General features: G+C 41.0%; 1 protein-coding gene across 23 annotated transcripts in view; it reads right to left on the bottom strand.

Moving 5' to 3' along the window:
- L3MBTL3 (L3MBTL histone methyl-lysine binding protein 3) overlaps positions 1–24,513 on the bottom strand; it is a 160,400-nt gene that overhangs the window by 53,010 nt on the left and 82,877 nt on the right. For all 23 annotated transcript variants that reach the window (XM_070073602.1, XM_070073597.1, XM_070073594.1 and 20 more), the window contains 3 exons: positions 20,866–20,980; positions 19,254–19,356; positions 8,637–8,786 (listed from right to left, as the gene is read on the bottom strand). In XM_070073602.1, coding sequence (XP_069929703.1) covers positions 8,637–8,786; positions 19,254–19,356; positions 20,866–20,980 — 368 coding nt within the window. The remainder of the gene's footprint in view (positions 1–8,636; positions 8,787–19,253; positions 19,357–20,865; positions 20,981–24,513) is intronic.

A 24,513-nucleotide genomic window follows, 5' to 3' on the forward strand; every position in this document is an offset into this window, starting at 1 on the left:
TTTCTCAGGCCATTAGCAGGGAGCTGGATCAGAAGTGGAGCCACCACGACATGAACCGTTACCTATACGGGATGCTGGGCATTCCAGGCTGTGGTTTTGCTTTATGCACCAGCCCCAGGCCTGGAATATGTAAAAACTCTCACATCTCCTAATTCATCCCAGGCTGCCCATCACAGAAAAGGGGGAATAGGCATTGTAAGAGCCTGGGAACCAGATCCCAGTCACTGACATGACCCTGAGCTTCAATGTCAAGCCCTCACGCCCCAAATCCTGACGTGGCAAGTCCACGCTCGTTAGGATTACTTAATGAACTTCTAGAATCTTTCAGAACTTTTGGGCCTCAATTAATTTTATTCTGCTAGATGTGACATGACAGGAGTAAACAGTAAAACAGACATGTGGATGCTTATTGCTTCATAGTTCATCTTAACTAGTTTTCCCATCTGCTTTTGTAGGGTTCAGATCGGCTTCTCTAGAGCGACTGGCAAAATTGGATGAGTGTGAAGAACAGAAGTCACATTCATGGCAGTAATTCCTGCAAGTGCTCTATTTAATTCTCAGAGTGGAAACACTGGCCCTACCACTTGAGAAGCCATTTTAACGGCCTATCATAGACTGAATAGACTAGTTAAGAAGTGGGCCTTTGCCTTATTAAGTAATAAGAGCAATTAGCAGGCATTTTAAAGATGTTTTATTATGTCTCTGAGGTTACGTCTAAGGAGGCTTCAACAACAAGGGAGCTTAATACCTTAAGTGAATTTTAACAGACACTCTAATTTAGAACACAATTTACAAGCAGTTGTGGGACAGACTTCACGAGAATACGTGTGATGGATGCCTGATGTTTCCTGTTTGGTAACACATCGTGAAGGGGTTTACATCCAGTAGTAACTCCCAGAGCCAGCCTTAGAGATCACTTGCACCTGTCACCAGGGAGTGCTTGTTAAAAATGAGGATTCCTGGGAGGCACCTTCCATTTACGGGAGTTGTGTCTTGAAACACACATTTTAAGCAAGCATCCCAGATGAGTCTAAGGCAAATTCAACACTGAGACCTACAGTTTTATTAAAACATGAAGAAAAACACCTGCGTTATTTTACTCAGCTATAGATGCAATGAAATGTTAAGTCGCCAGTCCCTAAGGAAAGCTACCACCTTGCTACCAGGAACACTGCTAGGGCATAGATGGTCAGCTGCTGTACAGAGGCCAGTATCTTCTCAAGGAAGCACTGGACACAGCACAGACACTCCTGAACCTTCTCATGAACAGATTAACTAGGAAAAGACTGTGAATTCACAATTCTCTCCAGTTAGGCACTTTGATCTGCGCACACCCATTTAAAGCATCTGCAGGAAAATGTGTCCAAGCATTCAGTACACCTCAGGGGCACTCAAGGTGGGAGTCATCTCCATGTGGGCAGTTTCCCAGCAAGTAAGCCCTGAATCCTAGGACACCAGTGCTCCTGGCAGCCCTCTGAGCTCCACTCTGGTCACTGGGGGCAGTCCCGACCATTTCTTGGTTTGCCATAGAAGTTTTGTCATTTCTGTGGCATAGTTATCCATGCGAGCTAGGAAGTTAACAACAACAGTTTGGGAAGCATTGTCCTAATTCATAAGTGTGCAGGCATGTATTCGCAGTTTATCTTACCACTTAATAATCACTTCTTAGAGATTTAGTATGGAGAGTGTATACAGTAAAGAAAAATGTAGGAGTTTGGATTGCTGCTGTGGTGTCCTGGGTTAAGCCACGTTGCAATACTGGTATCTCATCTGGGCTCCGGTTTGAATCCTGGCTGCTCTGCTTCCAATCTACCTCCCTGTGAATGCACCCCTCACCCATGTGGGAGACCTGGAAAAAGCTCCTGGCTCCTGGATTCGGCCCAGCCCAACTCTGGTAGCTGTGGCCATTTGGGGAGTGAACCCTCAGTTGGAAGATCTCTTTCTCTCTGTAACTCGTTCAAATAAATAAATAAAATCTTAAAAAAAAAAAAAAGCAGCAGTTGAAACTGAACAACAAGAAGGTTATACAGCTACTACCTCTGAGGCTCTACAAGGGGTAGGTTTGCTTTGAAGACTAGTGCAGGTCACAATTGCATCTCAGGACCTGCAGAGAGCATGCTCAGTGTTGAGGGTCATTCGGAGAATGCAATGTGGCCTCTGCCAATAGTGGGCTTATCATCAGGGGAAGCACAGACTCTGAGCGAGTACTTACACCAAACTCCTCCAGCACTGGGATGCAGGATGCGAAAGCACAGAATGGTTGGTTTGGTCTACAGTCTGAGGGATCATGTACAGCACCACAGAAGAGGAACAGTGCATCTGCAGCTTCAAAGATGAGCAATGGGTATGGAGGTGCTACAGACTGGGGTTCTAGGCAGCAGGAAGCAGAGGTTTGAGGACCACCGTGCCTGGAGCACTTGGGTGAAAGAAGAGCCTGGCAGAGAGAAAGCTTGAGAGGCAGTCATGGGCCAGACAACATGGGATTTTGTAGGCCACATTAAGAATGAGGATCTGAATTCTAAGAGCAATGGGAAGTCACTGAATGTTTTAAGCAGGAGGATATACTCTGAAATCAAGTGAATTTTTAAAATGCAAACTTCAGGGTTCTAGCATGGAAGATGAGGATGAGCTAGGACAGGTCTTCAAACCTGCATTTTAAAAAGATCCCAGAGGGGCCAGCATTATGACATAGTGGGTAAAGCCGCTGCCTTTGACGTCTGCATCCCAAATGGGCACCCGTTTGTGTCCCAGATGCTCTGCTTCTGATCCGTCTCCCCACTAATGTGCTTGGGAGGCAGCAGAGGCATGGCCCAAGTGCATGGGCTCCTGCACCCACTGGGGACCTGGAAGAAGCTTCTGGCTCCTAGCTGCAGGTTGGCATAGCTGCTGTTGCAGCCATTTGGGGAGTGAACCAGCAGATGGAAGACAACTCCTTGTCTCTCCTCTGTAATTCTTTTAAATAAATAATAAATCTTTAAAAAAAGTTTTTAAAAAAATAGAGATCCTAGATGATCTGATGTGAAGCAAAGTGTAGAGATCACTGCTCAGATCTGTGCATTTGGTGTCCAGGGGCCTGGCCTGAGCTAGTGACCCCTCACATATGTGTAATGTTATGGTATGAAAAGGATACATACATTTCTCACTCCATTAATCTGTTCTGGTCCTATTTCATCAGCTCTTGGACCAAGAGCAATGCCAGCATATCATTTTTGGAGCTGTCTGGCATCTGGAAGAGGTGAATGGGTAATGGGATGGTGCAGTACCCACTACCAGTGTCCGCCATCCACACCGCATCCCCTTGCTACCCACTACCTCTTCGGCACACACAGGCTGATGCCTACCTGTCTCACCAGCACTATTTTCTACAGCATTGCCCTGGACTCCAGTTATTCTGCCTGCTGTATAGCAGGGTGGATGTGCTGGGGAACTGATATATAAAGCCTCAGTCTGTGATTGAAAGGAACTAGGACCTAAATACCTCAGCTCCAGGGCAAGCATTTGGCCTAATGGTTAAGATATCAGAGTGCCCAGGTTTGAGTTCTGGCTCTACTCCCAATCCCAGCTTCCTATTAATGTGTGTACTTGACTTTGGCGTGGTCTGGCTCCGACTGTTACAGGCATTAGTGGAGTGGATGAGATTTCTATCTGTCTCTCTGCCTCTCAAATAAAAGTTTGGCTGTCTCATGCCTTCGCTGGTCCAATTCTGAGATGTTTTCAGAGTGTCCCAGCAGGTTTGTGCCATCCACGGTGACAACGAGTTTTGCCCATTCAGCCTTTTCTGGCTGCTTTTCCCTTCCTGTCTCACTTCTTCACTCCTACACTGATGCTTCTTCATCTTTTAAGTAAACCACCTGCAGTCAAATCCTGGTCTTAGGGTTTACCTCTAGGATACAAACTGGCTCTTGCTATGCCAAAGCGCATTACAAATAATAATAATGGTAAAGTCTAGTAACCACATTTTAGTAAATTATTAAGAATACTGCAAAGAAAATTTATTGAAACTGAGTGGGAAATTATACCCAGTTTAGAAAAGATTGCAAAAAAGGAAGAGAGGCCTGCATTATGGTATAGTGGGTTAAGCTGCTGCCTGTGACATCATCAGCATCCTGTATGGGTACTGGTTCATGTCTGAGCTGCTCCACTTCTGATCCAGCTCCCTGCTAACATGCATGGGAAAGCAGCAAAACATGGCACAAGTGTTTTGACCCCTGCATCCCTGTGGGAGATGTGGACAGAGTTCCAGGCTCCTGGCTTTGGCCTAGCCCAGCCCCAGCCATTGCGGCCATTTAGGGAGTGAACCAGCAGATGGAAGATGTTTCTGTATCTTCCCCTACCCTTCCCTCTTTGTAACTCTGCCTTTCAAGTAAAAACAAAATAAAATCTTAAAAAGAGAGAGAATGTAGAGAATGTAATCTGATGAGAATCCTCTTGTTTGAACAACTCATTCATAATTTAGCCTAGGCCTACCATTCTTCTTGCAAGGAATAAAAAAATACTATAAAACAAGTATGCAATTTATTCTTCAGTCACTAACATTAATAAAGACTAACATTTATTGAGGGCTTATTAGTCACTATTCTAAGAGTTTTAATTTGCATGTTCATCTCATACAATCCTCATTAACTATGAGATTCAGAACAAATAGCTATCAAGTAGCTCATCAAAGGTCATACACCTGCAAGTAGGGAAGCCAAGATTTAAATCCAAGCAGTGCCTATGCTCTTAATTACTTTGAAATGCTGCTCCTTAGGTCTATATGGGAGAAATAAAGAGCTATGTGGCTATGCTTACAGAATGATGGCATAGGGCAAAGCGTTAAACATGGATGGGTGATGGGGGGAAAGTCTAAGCAAGTTTAGTTACATCAACTTTCTACACCAAAAGTCTTACTGTCTCTCACTAGTTTGTGACTCTTAAAGCTGAATCAGTATCAGGGTTTGTCAAGGGCCTGCTGTGATTAGAGGCTTGGGTCCCAGAAAGACTCCACTGGGAGGTGGAGGAACCTTTAAGAATTAGAGCCTAGTGGGAAGTCCTTCAGTTCCCGAGGGTGGACCCTTGCTAAGTCATTCCCATGGGACTTTTTGAGTTCTCTGGAGAGAGTTTTCAAGACAGAAGTAAGCCAGGCTGCACCCAGCTCCCCCTGCTCCTGTTTGAGATGCATCATTGGCTCCCAGCTTTGCAGCTGCCAATGCCATCCACACACTGCAGCAATGCAGCCATGGCCTGGCCCTCATTGCAGAGCCTGTGTCTTGCGTTTGGTTTTTCAGTCCCAGATCTGTGAGCTAAATAAACCTCTTCTCTTACAAGCTAGTTGCCTTAGGTATTTCCTAACAGTAACACAAAGCAACCAACAGAACCAGGAAAGCAGAAACAGAAAAACACTTGCACTGAGTCAGGAAAATAACATTTGGGGAAAATAATCTGGAAGAGACAACCAACCTCATCTAAGATCCAGGATAGCTCTTAGAAAATGCTTAATTTTAAAAATATATCAGTAATGGGGCTGGCACTGTGGCTTAGAGGGTAAGCCGCCGCCTGTAGTGCAGGCATCCCATATGGACGTTGGTTAGAGACCTGGCTGCTCCACTTACAATCCAGCTCTCTGCTATGGCCTGGGAAAGCAGCAGAAGATGGCCCAAGTCCTTGGGCCCCTGCACCCATGTGGGAGACCTGGAAGAAACTCCTGGCTCCTGGCTTTGGAACAGTGCAGCTTCGGCCACTGTGGCCAACTAGGGAGTAAGCCAGCAGATGGAAGACCCCTCTCCCTCTCCCTCTCCCTCTCCCTCTCCCTCTCCCTCTCTCTCTCTCTCTGCTTCTCATCTCTCTCTGTGTAACTCTTTCAAATAAATGAATAAATCTTTAAAAAAATCAGTAATAATTTTTTAATTTTACTCTGCCAGGAATCAGATGTCTTAATGAAAATAAGATTATTTATTATCTGATAATCATTTTTATTCTTTTATCTCTTGATTTATTCAAGGTGGAACTGACTTATTGTTTTATGATTAGATGGAAAGAAAGAAAATGTAAAATCCATATAAATAGTTGGAGACTCTAAGTTGTGGCTATTTTACATTTCTGACAAATTAAAACTATGTTTCTGGCCAAGGTTGACAGAGAAAGATCAGGTCTACTTTTCACTATTGCAAGGTGAGTCCTGGTTCTGCTGCCTAGCTGACCTTGGTCAGAGGCAAGTCACTGTTGCTCTGCCAGCACCCCCTGATAAGTTAAGCATGGACACCTCTGACCACATCCATGATAATCAAATGAAATGCTTTGAAATTATGAACGCATACACACACAATTCAAAACACACTACTACTGGTTATACAACATATTCAGCACTTTCATGGAAAGAAGGAAACTCACTGGGAAACAAGTGGGAGACTGTTTCTTTACTTCCTAAAGACATGGTTTCTAAACTTGGGTTACATTCAGAAATTACAGTTTCTAAGAGATCAATAAGAGATAGAAAGGTCTTTTCATCTTCTGGGAATAAAGTGAGAGTGAGCTTTTAGGATGTGGAGGAGATGGCTGGGAGGAGAGTTCTAAGGCCAGTCGTGTTCCATACCTCAGCGGTAACCAAATGAATACTGGGATGGTTCAGCTGCTGCTGTTAAGTGCCTGACCAGCAGCCAGAGGGGACGTGGCAACAGTAGAGGCTCCATAAACATAATGACGCATCATGTGGCCTGCATAGCGTCATATGGAGTAGGCACATACTCCTCATTTTAATTTAGACTCTGGAGCTGCCAATCCCAATTGATAGACAATTCAGGGTTTCAATGAGTAAAGGCTCTGGTTGAAACCCTATAGTAAGATGGGTATTTTGAACCCACACATTTAACTAAAGGCCCACAAAAAGGCAGAAAAAAAGGGTAAAAGTAATAGCAGGTCAGAATTCATTTACTTAAAAGTAATATAAACTAAATATATGTAATTTAAAAAATATTTAGATAGGAAATATGTACAACCAGTTACTATAGAAAACTTAAAATGACTGAGATTGCCTTCTTAATCACAGATAATGACACAAAAAAAAACCATGATCACACTCGAACAGGAGAAAGAACCCTGGAGTGGCTGGTCCCATCACCAAAAATATTCTTTTCTGAGGATTTACAAGCAAAAGGAACCCAAGAGAGCATTCAAACCAGTACCTCATTCTGCTGTGAGAACACTCTGGTCCCAGGTATCTGACCTACTTATTGAAAATCTGGTAAGAGGCAACGTCCAGCCCTCTGAGTACTCCACTGATGTTTTGAGTGGCATCCTAGCGATTCAAATTCTAAACTGTAGGTATTTTTAACTCCAAATGTGTAACTTTAACTATCTGAACTGAAAACTTCCATTTGAAAATTAAATTTCTTCAGGCCAGCACTGTGTGCTGTGGCGTAGTAGGCTAAGCCTCTGCCTGCGGTGCTGCACCCCATGTGGGTGCTGGTTTGTATCCTGGCTGCTCTTATGATCCAGCTCTCTGCTGTGGCCTGGGAAAGCAGCAGAAGATGGCCTAAGTGCTTATGCCCCTGTACCCACATGGGAGACCAGGAAGAAGCTTCTGGCTCCTGGCTTCAGATGGGCCTAGTTCTAACTGTCGCAGCCATTTGGGAGTGGATTCGCAATTACAATAACTTTCTCTCTGTCTCTCCCTCTCTGTCTGTAACTCTATCTCTCAAATAAATAAATACAATCTTTAAGAAAAAAAGTTAAATTTCTTCAAGTGACCCTCATTTTAAGGTGCTGAGATTTGGTAAATGAGTTTATTATAAAATTCATAAGTTTAAGGATAAGAAAAATCACCACTGTTAATAACTGAAGAAGTTGTGGTTCTCCCCATAATTCATAGGGTACCTTTCTGTAAGGATAATAATACTTTAAATGCTATCATTCCAATAATACGGCTGTAACTTTAGAATCACATTTACTAATTCAAATGTCTACCTGATACATCAAGAATAATGGAAGTTATAAACGACTAAAACAAACAACAAAAATTATGCTATGTTAGGTTTCAAAATCCTTCCTAGAAGAAACCCCCAGAACCCAAGCATCGAGGAGCATGTGTCTATGGATCTTCTCTTCCTTGCAACCACATCACAAGTTTGATCCTTTATTTATGACTGCAGTTAAACATTCCAACACAGCTCTAAGTGAATTCAAACTAAATGACTGAGCTTATAACACAGTTAACATATTAATAATTAAACAAAGCAATGCATACACAAGTAGTTGGCCAAAAAGAAGCACTTAAAGGAAATCATGTCCACTCTTCACAAGGGCAGTCTGTTGTCATCTTACTTATAAAGATTGGCTCCATATACGTATTGATCTACTCACAGAGAAATAGGAACCTGCATGCAATAAAATGAATGGAATTTTCAAACCTCCAACATCAAGCAAGTTCAAAGAAAAGATAAACAAGTACGGAAACCCTGCCTAATTTGGACATGCTGTTTCGAACGTGATTCCTTAAAAAAAAAGTTAAAGTTCTGAGCTCTATCATTATTCACATTAAATCAGGTACATTTTCAACAATCCACAAGCAAACACTGCTACAAAACATGAAACATGTAAGACAGAAAGCCTCCTTCAATTAGAGCGGTGGTAAACCACACTAATATTAACACCTGAATTACCTGATTTCAGGAGATGAAGAGCTTTCATTTGCATCTGTCCTTTTATTTCTTGGAAATGACGGGCTAGCCGGAGGCATCTCCCCACTTAAGCGGTCTGGGAAAATACGGTCTTTATTCAAATTGATTTCCGAATAGGGACAGTTGGCAGCACTAACAGATCAAAAGAAAAAGAAAATTTCCATTAGACCATACTTCTGTCAGTTCAGTGACAGGCTACAGAATATGATAAACAAGTATATATGTGCATATGTATAATTAACCATATAACATGAAATACTCTATCCTTCAAACAGAAGTTAAATGTACTCTAATAGAAAAATATGCCTTTGCATTAGATTTTAAGAAGCAATCCAGGGCAATCTTTGGAACCAAGCAATGGGCACTGAAGAATTCAGGTCTGCACATGTATCTGGAATCACCCCCAGAAAGAAACACCTCAACCTTCATAGAAGGGTTGGTGATAGAATTGGGAGAGAGAGAAATTAACCAACAGAGTGCATCTGCTTCCTGCAGGCTCAGGGCAATCATGGGTACTGCATTTCCTTTGTACAGTTACTGTCCTCCAAAGGAAGGTCCTGACTCCAGGTCCAGACTCACACCTGATGTTCTGGAAAATATTCACATCAATCTGCAGCTAAGCAGATCCCTAAACATAAAAAGGACCAGCGGCCAAGCAGGATAAGGACCCATCTAGCTCACTTCTCTTCCATCTGACCCTCCGGGATGGATCCCCAGGTCTTATCTGGTGACCAACCTGTTAAGTAGGTAAAGGAAATCACGGTTACTAATTGTTAATTTAGCATCAGTTAGGATGTTGCTGCGCCTGGGCCTCTGCATTCCTGACTCCAGAATACCTGGGTGATCCCTGGATCTCAGGGTCCCCAGACACAGCAACTTCTCCAGTGGTCTACCTTGCTCCTCTTTTTTAGGAAATCTTAAATCTGGAAATGATCTGGACCTTGGATAAATTACATTTATGTCTTAGGTGTTTTCTTCAGTTTCAGGTGTGGGTAACATCTGACCCATGGGCCATATAAGGCTTGTGAAATTTGGTCTGGTCCTGCGAAGGTAATTGTGGGGGGACTCTAAATTCAATAAATCTATAGCAGGCTAATTTTTGAGTGGATAATTTTTTATAGTCTGTGAATGATGCTATAAATAGCCAAAAAGCCCTGGCAGAAAAAAATGTTCCTTTTCTTTGGTTTAGATGATAGCAAGAATGTTAATAATCACTGAGAGAAAATTTTAAAACAATGCATACCTATACTCTGTCAAGAGAATATGAGACACCCTCCTGGGAGAAGGAAGGAAAACTTTGAAATTATTCCCAGGTGATTCTGATAATTCCATATAAAATTATCACAGAGAGCTATAAGCAAAAATTCAACCTTTATTTCCCATGCTACTGTATACTGGTATCTGAGCAGAAGAAAGTAATTAACATCTGATCACGTGTTGACATAAATTTCCATAATGCTACAAAATGTTAGTCCAGGAATGACAAAAGCAAAAACAGAAACCAGTAATACTTATCCAGTACTCTCTTTTTTTAATTAATTTACTTATTTAAAAGGCAGAGATACAGAGACAGAAGGAGAAAGAGAGATCTTCTGTTTGCTGGTTCACTCCCCAAATGGCTGCAATAGCTGGGACTGGGCCAGGCTGAAGCCAGGAGCTTCTTCTGGGTCTCCTACATGGATACAGGGACTCAAGCATTTGGGCCATCTTCCACTGCTTTCTAAAGCACATCAGCAGGGAGTCGGATTGGAAGTGGAGCAGCCAGGATTCAGATCAAGGCTCATATGGGGTGCTGACACTTCAGGCAGAGATTTAACCTTCTATGCCACAGCGCCAACCCCTATAGTACTTAATATGTCTCAAGTACTGTGTTAAGTGCTTTACATGTAATATTTTACTTAACTTTCCCATGAGGAAGGTGTTACACATGATAAGGCTTAAAACTTAAATTACTTCATTCATCATTTTATTCATTTGTCCAGCAAATATTTATTGGGCATTATTATGGTATTTCTGGGCATTTAAAACACAATGCAAAACAGAAGGAAATGATCTCTGGTATCCTGGAGCTCATATTTTAGCATGTGATGGGGAATACAAAAATCACACAAATAAATAAATTAGAAGACTTCAGATGCTGTAACTCCCAGGTAGGAAACGAAGTAGCATGAAAGGAAAAGCCACAAGGATTTACAATGGGTGGTGAGGAAAGGTTTCCCTGGAAACAAGAATTTGACCAGGGACCTTAAGATCAGGAAGAAGAAATTCAGTCATCACTTAGGGGAACAGGATCTCAGACCAAGGGAGGAGTAGCCCACAACATAGAACAGCCCACAAACGACTGGCAAGTTTGAGACCAGCTTGGCTAAAGTGTGATGAGCAAGAGGAATGGATGCAGCAGGAGAAGAAGGAAGGGGAAATACCACACAGGGCCTGGTAGCCACAGCCAGCAGTTTTGTATTCTGGTTTAGGTTCAATTCAAAGCCACTGAAGGATCTTCATCAAATTTAAAAAGATCACTCAGTACGCTAAGAAGATTTCAAGGGATCCAACTCAGAGAAAGAAAAGTTATTTAAGAATAAGGATATGATGGTGATTTGGATGTGGGTGGCTGAAATGAAGGAAAAGCTTAAAAGACAGTCATGGTAAGTTTTGTGATGTGAAGAGGAGCTACAGATGGACAGGAGATGGAGTAGAACATCAAAGAAGGGCAAGAACGGCCTTGAGGTTTCTGGCTTGAAGGATTGGTGGAAGAGCAATGCCATCTTTATTCTGAGATGAGAATGACTAAGTGAAAAGCAGATTTGGGAATGGTATTGGGAATTGTGGAACTTTGATTAGGCATCCAAGCAGAGATGTTGCTTCCCCAAGTTCACATAGCAGGTAAATGGGCACACTACTGCATCTTAGAATGGGCATACTACTTTATTTCATTTTATTCATTTGGTAACAATGTGAAGGAAAATCCATCTCCAACCACAGGGCCTCCAAATGCTTCGTGAACCTTTCACAGGACACTTGGACTAACCAGAACTGATGGGACATGTGACCCTAACTGGGGCAGAAGAAACCTTATGGAAAAGATACCTGCTAGCCCACAGGAAGGCTGGGAAATCTGGTGAGGGCAGAAAGTAGGGTACAACTGGCACATTCCTGTGGACACAGTCCGCTTGGGTGGACGGCTGCTGGGGATGCTGGCCTCATGCCTCAGTTTTCCAGACCTTGATCTGCACTTGCAAGGAGCTGTGAACAGCAAGCCTGCCCTGCCTGTGGGTCTCTGGACAGAAAGCCCAGATGGTAGTAACCAGTCAGGTACACTTGAGTTTTCTACCCACACAGTAACCACCAAAGGCCTCAGAAAGAGAAGAGGCCCCGTTCCCTGCAGGTCCCCCAGGGAGAAGGTACCTGCTTAACCCTGATCCTGATTTCAAGCAGAATACACATGTATGCTGAACACTTCTACTCAGACATCCCGCTCACTTCATGATGACCTTGTTTAAAACCAAATTTTTCAACTCCGATCTCCCCTCCATCACCCCCACAAACATAAAAAGCACAACTCAGGCCTCCTACTACTTTTGATTCTGTTTCTCACAAAGGAAATACATTAATTCAGCCTCAGATCTTAGTCATTTTAACTTAATTCTATTCTTTGTTCTTCATATTGAATTTTCGGCTGCAAATTTATCTACCCATATTTTGTGAGAGTAGACAAAAACTTTCCAAAGACAATGTTTTGGTTTCTTTGGGTAAACAGTATGCTGCTCTTCCTAGAATATCACTCATCATTAAATTGTTGAATGACTGTATGAACATAAAACTTATCATTAAATTACTTCATGACCGTATGTACATTGACTTTGGAATTTTATTGAATACAAAGTAAAGGAAATGAGAGATCCAGTATATAACTCCATCTACCTCCAACATTGTAAAACCTTGCAGGATTTTTAGCCACATGGACTGGGCCCCCAGCTGAACACCACAGTTACAAGTAAAGTGTGGACAACTGGCCTTCTAAGCTCTACAAGGCAGCACACTCACCTAATTGTTGAATCAATGAAGGAACGATGTCCCTCTAGATCGCCATATGTAGACATGGATAGCTCAGAGAGGGGCAAGACTAGTGGCCAGAATGAAATTCACCATCTAAGCATCTCCTTTGGGGGTGGGGTGTGGTTGGGGGAACAGATTGCCAGGGCCAGAGAGAAATTTTAGATTCTCAATCTAAAGTAGGGAAAGACAATCACAGCCCTCAAAACAATGATTTATTAATGAGTAAGGAAAGATTGTCTCAAGGGAACCTCGCAATGATCAGCTACAGATTTTACTAATAATGCCCAGTCTTCTTCCAAACCCTGGGAAAAGTCAAGAGGCTGGTGTGTTGGGGGGTGGTGGTAGTGGAGGGCAAGAAAACCAGCTGGCTCCTAAAGTGGAAGTGGAAGGGATGAAAATAGGAGGATGTCATAAAATGCACAAGTGTGCTCAAGTCACAGGGCAGGAGAGGGATGGGGTGTCCCAAGTGGAAATCAGGAGACGTGGTTCTAAACACACTCTGCCTTGTCCCCTACACAACAATGAGCAAGCACGACCTCCAAGACAGCTTCTTCATGCGCGAAATAAGGACGACGACAAAAACAACCAGGGGTTGAGTGCACTACCCAAGCTCTTTCCTCATGTGGCCTCATTATGATTTTCACAATTCTGGGAAATAGTTCCGATTACCGTGCTCATTCTACAGATATAGAAACTGAGGTTTAAAAAATGGGAACTTGCTCTGTGTCACAGACTTAGTTCTGGGATCATATGAATCCTGGCTGTCTAAATGCCACACTACAGGGATAAATAGTAGCTTTCTTGTATTGAAAAATTTCCTTATTCCTAATCTATGATACAAAATCAATCTGAGAGTTCCAAGCTGCAAAATGTAGCTACCTGCCTGCCAAGCTGCATGAAGCTCATAGGTATTGTGCACTTGCTATGTGCCAGGCACAGTTGCCAATGCTTTACATGAATTAACACCCTTATTCACCATACCATTCCTATTAAGCAGATGCTACTGTCATTCACTTTACAAAGGACAACACAGGCTCTGAGAGATAATGTACTGGCTCATGGTCATTGAGCTTTATAAAATAATTCTTACCCGAGGCCTTTAAAGGCAAGCCAACCTTCAGATGTGGGCTATGTATTTCCCTGTCTCATCAGCCCCACTAACCACCCCTTAGGAAAAGCACTAACTGGCAGGTCACCAGTAATCATGTTTTCAGGGAGTTGAGATCACTCTTGTGTCTGTCACTTAAACGAGCACAAGAGTTACGTGATTTGTATCCTACTAGAAATGTTGTAGATTCTGTGCAGCATTTCTTTTGTTGAGTACAAATACAAAATTACTAGCTCCTAAAAATGCATATGATCTTTAAAAACTCACCAGTGCTGACTAAATGTTGACGGAAAGAAGGAGTTCCCATTAGGTTCCTGAATTTCTGATTTCTCATACACTCAAAAGTTTCTAATGGCAAAACCTTGGTAAGGTTGGGGTGTAGCACAGAATGTGTGTATTCTGCATCAGGTGTATGAGCACACAGATATACACACAGAAGCCTTTACTAATATGCAACTTCGCATAAAGCAAGGGTATAGGTTCACACAGGAATATATTGTTCTTTACTGTAAGGATAGTAGTAGGTTGCATTCTGCTCTTTAACAAATTATCCCTATCAGTTATGGAAACAAAACCCCACCCCATCTGCTCCTCTAAGGAAGCTGTTTTCCCTAGAAAACAATGCTCCAATTATTAGGTAAGATTGCGGGACTGCCTTATTCACTGCTTTCCACTCCTACCTTTATAACCCTTTTAATTATATACACATTTTTTTAAAACAATTCAGCAAAATCCCCAGCTTTATAAGTGCTCACACAATTAATCTTACACTGTCATGACAAACAAACAAACAAAAAAACCATATGGGGCCGGCGCCGCGGCTCACTAGGCTAATCCTCCGCCTTGTGGCGCCGGCACACCAGGTTCTAGTCCCGGTCGGGGCGCTGGATTCTGTCCCGGTTGCCCCTCTTCCAGGCCAGCTCTCTGCTGTGGCCAGGGAGTGCAGTGGAGGATGGCCCAGGTGCTTGGGCCCTGCACCCCATGGGAGACCAGGATAAGTACCTGGCTCCTGCCATCGGATCAGCGAGGTGCGCCGGCCGTAGCACGCCAGCCGCGGCGGCCACTGGAGGGTGAACCAACGGCAAAAGGAAGACCTTTCTCTCTGTCTCTCTCTCTCACTGTCCACTCTGCCTGTCCAAAAAAAAAAAAAAAAAAAAAAAAAAAAAACCATATGGAAGGCTGTATCAGGACACAGTGCTCTGCACACAATGGAGACCAAAGAGCCACACCGGCCTGGTCTGAATCCTTCTGCCAGTGTATGATCTCGGGCATTCACTCAAACATCTTCATCTGTAGAACTAGGATGCAACAGTGCCTAACTTACACAGCTGCCGTGAGTATTAAATGAAGTCACCTAAGTAGGTCCTTAGCAATGTGTGGAACAGAGGAAATTATCAATAAATCCCATCAATTACCACTTTACAAGAAGGGATCCATTTAACCATAACAAACAAACAACATCAAAAGCTCCATAACATGCTTCATTTATGAAGGCTCTGCTCTCAGAAAAAAAGCGACTGTTTCTCTCCAAGTGCTGCTCCATTCATCTCTCAGTGAGAGTATGTTCAAACCAGACTGACCTTCTTAGTTAGCAGTAGGGGCCCTCTCCTCCACACAGCCCACATGGCAGAGCCAATGCAAGTCCATGTTCAACAAGAGATGGCTAATGAGTGAACATGTTTTTACAATTGCACCTGTACATCCAGAGTTACTAGTTTTTAAAACTTTCTATGGACTTTACTTTATTTAAAATACCCCATTTTTTTGCTTCTTTTGCTTAATTTGTCCAATATCAAATCATACCATAGAAAACCTTTACTTCTGAAGACATTAGATTATTATATAGAATATCTACTATAATGTATTTTAGTGCTCCTTTAATTCCCTCCCATTCTTTGACCTCTCAACAGGCCAAATAAATTAATTATGAAAGCGAATACCACGACACAACAAATATTAATGTTCTCTGGTTATGGTTACAGAGTTAGATTTAAGCCACTTGGCTACTGAATATCCCTAGAGATGAGAACACTATATCCACATTCAATTCTCTCACTGGTCATTTATATTTCAACATTAAAAAATAAGTTACATTCTCAAATGTCATTGCTGAGACACAGTCTTAGATCACATTGAATTTGTAATCTTCAGGGAAAGTAACAAGAAATGCTAGTCAAAACAGTCTTTTGCTTATGTGATCATAAAATTGATTATTCTTGCTAGGAGAGCAACTTTCCTTGTTATCTAAGCAAAGAATGCATAGTTTGATTTATGCAGTTTCTCAGTAAATTAATCCAAAGAGAATTTTCTCATTACATTTTTTCTAAACACAGCATTCTTAGGAAGTACAAAAATAAGCGCCAGTGAAATGAACCTTTCAAAGAATATCCATGATGCCGCAATCTAGTCCAGCAGTTTACTAATGAAATGGAAAACTGGCTGTGCCTGCTAAGGATTAATATCATGCTGGCAAAGGAACTCCTAGTGTTCTACACAGGACAGCATGCTCAGGAACCCTAAGAAAATCCAGTTCAAAGGCTCAGGAGAAGGGAGATAGCACTTGGGCGAAAGCTGGAACCTCCCACAAGTTCTGTGAATTGGATCCCTCTCTGGAGGCCAGAGTCAACCAACAACTATGCCCGAGGCATAGAATCTACAAGAAAATGAATACAGTTGCTTTATCAATGTTTGTCTTTTAAGCCATAACCTTATGTTAGGTGTATGTCTTCCTCTCCTTTCAAGAAAATGAGCAATTCTCTATTACGGTTCCAATTATCTTGAGAGAGCTTCTGTACTACATTTCTCCATAAACTCTTCATGCATCATATAATTTCTCTCAGCTTTTAACAAACTCAAGGGGCTGGCGCAGTGGTGTAGTGGGTAAAGCCGCCGCCTGCAGTGCTGGCATCCCATATGGACACTGGTTCTAGTCCCGGCTGCTCCACTTCTGATCCAGCTCTCTGCTGTGGCCTAGGAAAGCAGTAGAAGATGGCCCAAGTCCTTGGGCTCCTGTACCCATATGGGAGACCTGGAAGAAGCTCCAGGCTCCTGGCTTCGGATTGGCCCAGCTCCGGCCGTTGCTGCCAATTGGGGAGTGAACCAGAAGATGAAAGACCTCTCTCTCTGCCTTTTTCTCTCTGTGTAACTCTGACTTTCAAATAAATAAATAAATCTTTGAAAAAAACAACACAACTGAATAAATTGAATACTGCATCTAGGAAGAAATGCTGTAAAGAGAGCCACAGAAACTCAGTGAACTAGTGTGGCGCACCTGACGAACGCTCTGAGGTCTATGCACACACATGGGGGGAGTGGTCCTGGAGGATGGCTGGGCCATCAGTTAGGGCCAAGACTCTCACCCCGCATCTTGTCCCAAAGACAAAGCTGTCCTCTCAGGCTTCAAAGCACTCCTAAGGAGACTGTGCACCCTTTGGCAGGATGAGTCTTCTTCCCAAAACACCAAATAAAATTTTGGAATCCTCCAGTGTACCCAACAATATGTTACCAGTATTCACCCATTCTTAAAATGTCTTTTCCTTCAAAGAGCAGCAAATTCCTTTTAGTCCAAAGAATTTCTTGAGAGTTTATGGTAGAAAGGCACAAGTGCCAAAGCTTCAGTGTTGGTTATTATTTTGTATCTTTATATATTTTAAAGATTTATTTATTTATTTGAAAGTTAGAGTTACATAGAGAGAAAAGGAGAGGCAGAGAGAGAGAGGTCTTCTATCTGCTGGTTCACTCCCCAATTGGCCAGAGCTGTGCCAACCCGAAGCCAGGAGCCAGAAGCTTCTTCTGGGTCTCCCATGCGAGTACAGAGGCCCAAGGATATGGGCCAGCCTCTACTGCTTTCATAGGCCACAGCAGAGAGCAGGATCAGAAGTGGAACAGCCAGGACTTGAACTGGCACCCATATGGGATGCCGGTACTCCAGGCGGCAGCTTGACCCACTACGCCACAGCACTGACCCCAATGTATTTTATATTTTAAATTAATTTATAGTCAGCTTTTACAGTTCCATTAATGCATGAGTTCTTTAAAGACCAGGTCTGTGACTAATTCCTGGAGTGGTTTCTTGAGAGGCAGTTATGGGGGAGTGGTCAAGATCACAGATGCTTGAGAAACATGAGGCGCCCCCCTTACCAGCAATAGGTAAGGTAACTTACTAACCCTTTCCAGTTCTGTGGTGGTCTCAGAAAAAATTGAGGGAAAATAAGGTTCCTATATTATAGGGTTATTTGAGAAGTTATCCAACAAATGTAAAGCAACTAGAGCAACACTATTTAAAGGGGAAATAAAAGTGCAATAAGTTAGTTGTTCTTACTGAAAAAACCGCTGCTCAAAAATTCTTGCTAAATGAATTTCTGGACGTATAATGGAAATTTAGCATGCTGATGAATTACTTCCTAAGACTGACACAAAGCCTGAAAAATAATCCAGCTACCTTCACTAGGCAATATTTAAAAACTTCTAAGATGTAATATATTTAATTGTGCTTAAGTTAATCATATAACTTGGTTTACAGGCACACAAGCAACCAAAAAGATTCTTAAATGGATATTTGCAAATGGAATCATCCTTTCCATGCCCTTTTTAACTCTGGAACATACTAAACCTCATTAAAAAGAAGCAGGGGGGAGGTGTGTTGCAGAAGGCAGATAAGCAGGATTTGAGGTGGCAGAGAGGAAAGAAAGAGGAAACACTATCCAGAAAATAATTACATCAATTTTGCAATTCTGATGAACTCTTGGAGGAGTGCAACCATGAAAAAAAAAAAAAAGTAATGACCCAGATTCACAACCTGTACAAACTAGATAAATGAGGAATCACTGTTCTTACTAGGTAATCCAATTACCATACAGTTAGAACATTACTCTGAGAAATTATTATTTTAAGATATATCTAAACAGCTTCTTTTTGTTAAGTTACTCAGGGATAAGAGAAAATTTCTGAAAACTGCTTTTCTTACCAATGTATTCTCATGTTACTTATATTATGTTTTTTGTGATCTTCGCTACAAATCTACAATAATCTCAACTCTCATTACTCAAATTATCATGTCAACCAATCATAAAATATAGCAGATGATTTCAGCAGGGCCTCTCCCTTCTCATTATCAATCATCAACCCAAAATAACTATTTCAGAAATCAAATATCTGGTAAAAACTAGTCAGGTTACCCAGAAAACCCAAACAGCTAGAGTAAATCTATTTTAAACCATGAATGCATTTTCTCCAAGGAAGATTTAACCATAGACATACCTTTCACTTTTACATAATCACCATGGTAACCACACAGCTTATGGATCTGAATTTAAAATTAGTTCACATCTATTTATTACACATGGAAATCAGTATCACATATGTATTCATATCTGGACAGGTAACCTCCACGGGACCACGTGAGAAATCCTACATGAGTGATGGTAACCACATACCTGTGAGGGCCCAGGTGCCTCGCTCTCTTAAAATGGCCAAGCCCTTTACATCCTGGAGTTGAGCATCCACCATGTTCTGAAGCTTCCATTAACTCTAAGGGGCCTATGAAAAAGCAGAAAGAGAAAAGACAAAAAGTTAAGCAAGTGACTCTAAGGATCCAATGTCTTGGACCTAAACAAAGACGAAAAAAAAATCCCTAGAAATCTAATTTTGCATTAACATATAAAAACAGAAAAAGAACTGGATTCCATAAAAATTAATGTTAAAATCTCTACTTCCTCAGGTTTTTCCCAATGATCCTGTTCATTCCTTTCTGTCTTCAGTAGTAAAATGGTTAAAGTTCACTCTAACCTTCTTTCAAAATGTCACACATCCCTGACAAAACCAAATCCGAATTAATGAGAAGACTCTAAACAACTATCTTCTAGCATATAATACAGGAACACCCATACTGTGAAATCTTCAAACCCTACAACAGAGTAAGAGGGAGTAACAGCTCCTGTCCCCTTCATGCTCTCCCTTCTCGATTTCAGACCCTCCCTCTCCTTACCAGTCAGGTCTGTGTGCCTCTGGGGATTGTGCTAAGCCATCAGATACACATCCGCACCTCCACATGCATATCTATCAGGGCTTTTGGTTTGTTTTATTTTGCCACATAAAAGGGACAAAATAGAAGGGCACTGCTCTGAAACATTCTTCTTTGGTGTTTAACTTTCTGTTGCAAGATTAATTTTCCTGATGACAGTTGCATAGTATCTATAGTTTCATGTACTATAATTCATGTAGCCAACTTTTGTTCCCCAACTTCGTGATTCATTTATTTATTTTTTTAGTTTAAAGATATTAATTGGCTTTATTTTCTATTCTAGAATTGGGCAATATTTCATTCCATAAAATAAAATAATTGTTCCAAGTTTTGTTATTTTAAACATGCTACAATGAATACCATGTGCATTCTATTTTTATGCATTTATACTGTGTATTATATATACACCCTGAAGTAAAGCCAAAGGTATAGTAAGCACACTAAATTTTTTAAAACTGTATAATAAGTGCTGTAATTCCTACATATTTTTTCACAATGTATATATTTTCTTCACAATAGACAACAGCATATATTAATTCCTTCATGTATCTTTTTGAAAAAAATCACATTTAAATGACAATTTTTATTGTGGTAATTAGAGAGTCACATGTAGTTCTAAACACAAGGGAGATTCTTTTACACTTTTCCCAACATCTAACTATCATAATATCTTGCAAAGCTGTAACATCAAATCAAATCATTATAGACTACTGATATTGACATATAATATTTGGATAGTCTGACACACTGTCTTCTAAAATTTCAGTATTAATTTTGAAAGATAATGTTTAATTCTAAACAAAAGTAAAAGAATGTTTACATACACTTATTTTTTCAGGAACTAAATTTTTTCTTTTATATTTTTGTGATGGTGGCAATTAAAAATGTAGTAAAAGTGAAAGGATCACATAGAAAAGAAACTTGTAAAAAAGAGAAAGAGAAGAGGGGAAGTATATGACAAAATATTAAGCATGCTATGCAAGGGAATGGAAAACAGTCATTCAAGTTATCCTTGTGTCTCTTACTCAAAGGAGGCTGAAGAGGATGTCCAGTTTTTGAACACCAGCCAACAGGGTGAATATCAGGAGAATCTGCATCTATCCAATAGTCATAGCAACTATTCCAGCCATCAAAGTGAACCTGTATAATGGAAGGAAATCAACAGTGTAAATGAACAGTCACAGAAATTCCTACATTCTTACTGCATATATTAGCTATACCAATAAATCATTTCAATTATTTAAAATACTTGGTTCTGTATCAGAAAAAGAGGCAATTTTTAACCACCTTCAACAGAGCATGTAACCATCAACAAATGCCTTGCAAAAGGCACTTAAAGTGCAAAAGTTCCACAAATGCATTAGGTATACCTCTCAGCACTGAGCAACTTGTACATAGAAGCAGCATTACAATATCTTCATACTATCAACACCAAACACCAATATCACCAAAGGAATTGAAAAATCAGGGAAGAAAGGGAGAGAAGGTGCGATGGGATAGAGGAATAGAAGAACTTTCAAGTCAGTCTCAAGTACGTATCTGAGATTTTTGCTAAGTCTTTCAAAAAATTCAACACCCTATTAGAAAGACCTCCAATTTACAAAGTAGCTATCTACTAATGTATGCTGAAGTATTACATCTTCCTCATAAGGCCAATACTGGGGTAAAGTGGGTTAAGCCACAGCTTGCATTGCTGGAATCCCACAGCAGAGGATATGAATCCTGGCTGCTCCAATTCTAGTCCAGCTCCCTGCTAACTCTATGCAGGAAGCCAGCAGAAGATGTCTTAAGTACTTGGGCCCCTGCCACCCCAGGTACGAGTTCCCTGCTTCTGGCTTCAGCTTGGCCCAGACTTTGTTGTGGTAATTTGGGGAGTAAACCAGCAGACAGATCTCTTTCTCTCTCTCTTTTTCTCTTTCCCTCCCCCACTCTCTGTTTCTCTATCTCTGTGTAGCTCAACCTTTCAAATATATAAATAAATCCTTTTTTATAAATTGCAGTATCTCTCAGTGACACCTTATAAAGCAGACCAGTGCTAGCCTTTGTTGGCCACCACATGAAAGAACAACTGGTCTTTCGTCCAGGTCACTAAGGATTAGCTACCTATCCTTCAGGTATTGTATTTGAAATCAAGTTTGCCAGTTAGATTTCTATTAAATGTCTACAATGGGGCCTGTGTTGTGGTGTAGCGGGTTAAGCCACCGCCTACAGTGCCAGCATCCCATATGGGTGCCAGTTCGAGTCTAGGCTGCTCCACTTCTGATCCAGCTCTCTGCTAATGGCCTGGGAAAGCAGCGGAGGAGGGTCCAAGTGCTTGGGGCACAGTAACCACATGGGAGAATGGGAAGAAGCTCCTGGCTTTTGTTTGGCCTAGCCCTAGCCGTTGCAGTCATCTGGGGACTGAACCAACAGACAAAAGATCTCTCAGGGCAGGCGCTGTGGCGTAGTGGGCTAAGCTTCTACCTGTAGTGCCAGAATCCCATATGGGCGCAGGTTTAAGTCCTGGCTGCTCTACTTTTGATCCAGCTCTCTACTATAGTCTGGGAAAGCAGCAGAAGATGGCTCAACTCCTTGGGCACCTGCATCCACATGGGCGACTCGGAAGAAGCTCCTGGCTCCTGGCTTCAGATTGGCCCAGCTCTGGCCACTGTAGCCATCTAGAGAGTGAACCAGTGGATGGAAGACCTCTCCCTGTCTCTCCCTCTCTCTTGTCTGTAATTCTGCCTCTCAAATAAGTAAATAAAAACCTTTAAAAAATAAAGACCTCTGTCTCTCCCTCTCTAACTCTGCCTTTCAAAAATAATAAATCTTCAAAAACACATCTACAAACCACTTACTCTTTACAAATCAGTAACTACCAGATAGATAAAAAATTCAAACATTAAAAACTGAGCAAATAGAGTTTAGAAGAATGCTTAAGAGAAGTTATTTGTAATTGTAGAGTGGGATAGCCCATCTAATAAGGCACCAAACCCAGCAGCTATAAAAGATAGGACTGATGAATATGATTACATAAAAATCTGAAACTTCAGAGTGGCAAATAGAACCACCAGCAAGATGGAAGACCCATCAAGAAAGTGAAAAAACACATTTGCTACAAGGGGAAAAAGCAGTTTCTTCTTTAATTTATAAAAACACTAGACATCAATATAAAAAAAATGGAAAACCCAACAGGAAGATGGGAAATAGATACAAGTGCATTATCAAGAAACTAAATATAAATGATGGTTAAACATAGAAATTAATTTCACTTATAAACTACAAAGTAACATCACAAGATGCAATTCTTCTCTCAGCCTGCCAACAGTATTCAAGGTCTGGTGATTCCCATGGCTGGTAAATGTGAGATTACGTGGGCATTCTCACAGACTGCTGTTAATTGGTGAGAGATTTCTGGGAGAGCTATTTGTCAATAACAATCGCCGCTTAAAAAACAATCATTGCTTAATGATATAGTATCTTTTTACTTAATAATCTCAACAACTCATTATTTGTAGTAGAAAATAACTAGAAGCAACCAAAATGCTAACAATCAAAAGACAATCTGAAGTTATTGAATGCATATATAGATGGGCTCAAAATAAAGTCCTTTGCAACAAATCCACTTTTTCAGGCTTAGAAATCAGTTTCCCTAGAATCAAAACCATGCAGAATTCCACACCTGGCAAAAATAATGGATATTATACTAAAGAGAAGAGAGTCACAAAGATTAACTGGCAGCTAACATATGACAGTCTCACAGAGAGACAGGAGGAATAACTAGGCCCAGAATTCAACAATCTGAAAGAAAATCATACATTATTCACATACATTGAGTAGAAAAGCAGCACTAAAATAAAGTTAGTTCAAAACTCTCTCCTTTCCTTTGATCAAAATCAACATGCAAATAATGTTGAGAATGATACCCATAATTTTCTGAAAATATTAACTTCTGATATAATAATAAAGTTCATAGTACTAAAGCTATACATTGAGATTTAATGCTATAACTAGTACTCAAACAGTATTTTTCAGTTTATGTTTCTGTGTGGGAGCAAACTGTTGAAATCTTTACTTAATGTATGCTAAACTCATCTTCTGTATATAAAGAGAATCAAAAATGAATCTTGATGTGAATGGAAGGGGAGAGGGAGTGGGAAAGGGGAGGGTTGCGGGTGGGAGGGACGGTATGGGGGGGAAGCCATTGTAATCCATAAGCCGTACTTTGGAAATTTATATTCATTAAATAAAAGTTTAAAAAAAAAGTTCTCAGCATTCTAATTCTCATCAGATCCTAAAGTGATTACTGTTTTATTAAACATCAGAAACTCCAACGTTTTCTGTTCCTGCTATCCTTGAATTGCACTGCTTTTACACTAGAACTAATATTCATATAACCTACATTCTTTTTATTGTAAACAGCTGAATTTTATTTTGCTTTTTAATCTTTTAAAAGATTTATTTATTTTACTTGGAAGTCAGAGATACAGAGACAGAGAAACAGGGAGAGAGAGTTTGAAGATTTTATTTACTTAAAAGGCAGAGTTACACAGAGAAAGAGAAAAGGAGAGATCTTTCATCCACTGGTTCATTCCCCAAATGGTCACAATGGTCAGAGCTTGGCCAGGCTAAAGCCAGGAGCCAGAAGCCCACTCTGGGTCTCCCACATAGGTACAGGGGTCCAAGTACTTGGG

This window comes from Oryctolagus cuniculus, chromosome 5 (genome assembly GCF_964237555.1).
Source record: "Oryctolagus cuniculus chromosome 5, mOryCun1.1, whole genome shotgun sequence".
Taxonomy (NCBI): domain Eukaryota; kingdom Metazoa; phylum Chordata; class Mammalia; order Lagomorpha; family Leporidae; genus Oryctolagus; species Oryctolagus cuniculus.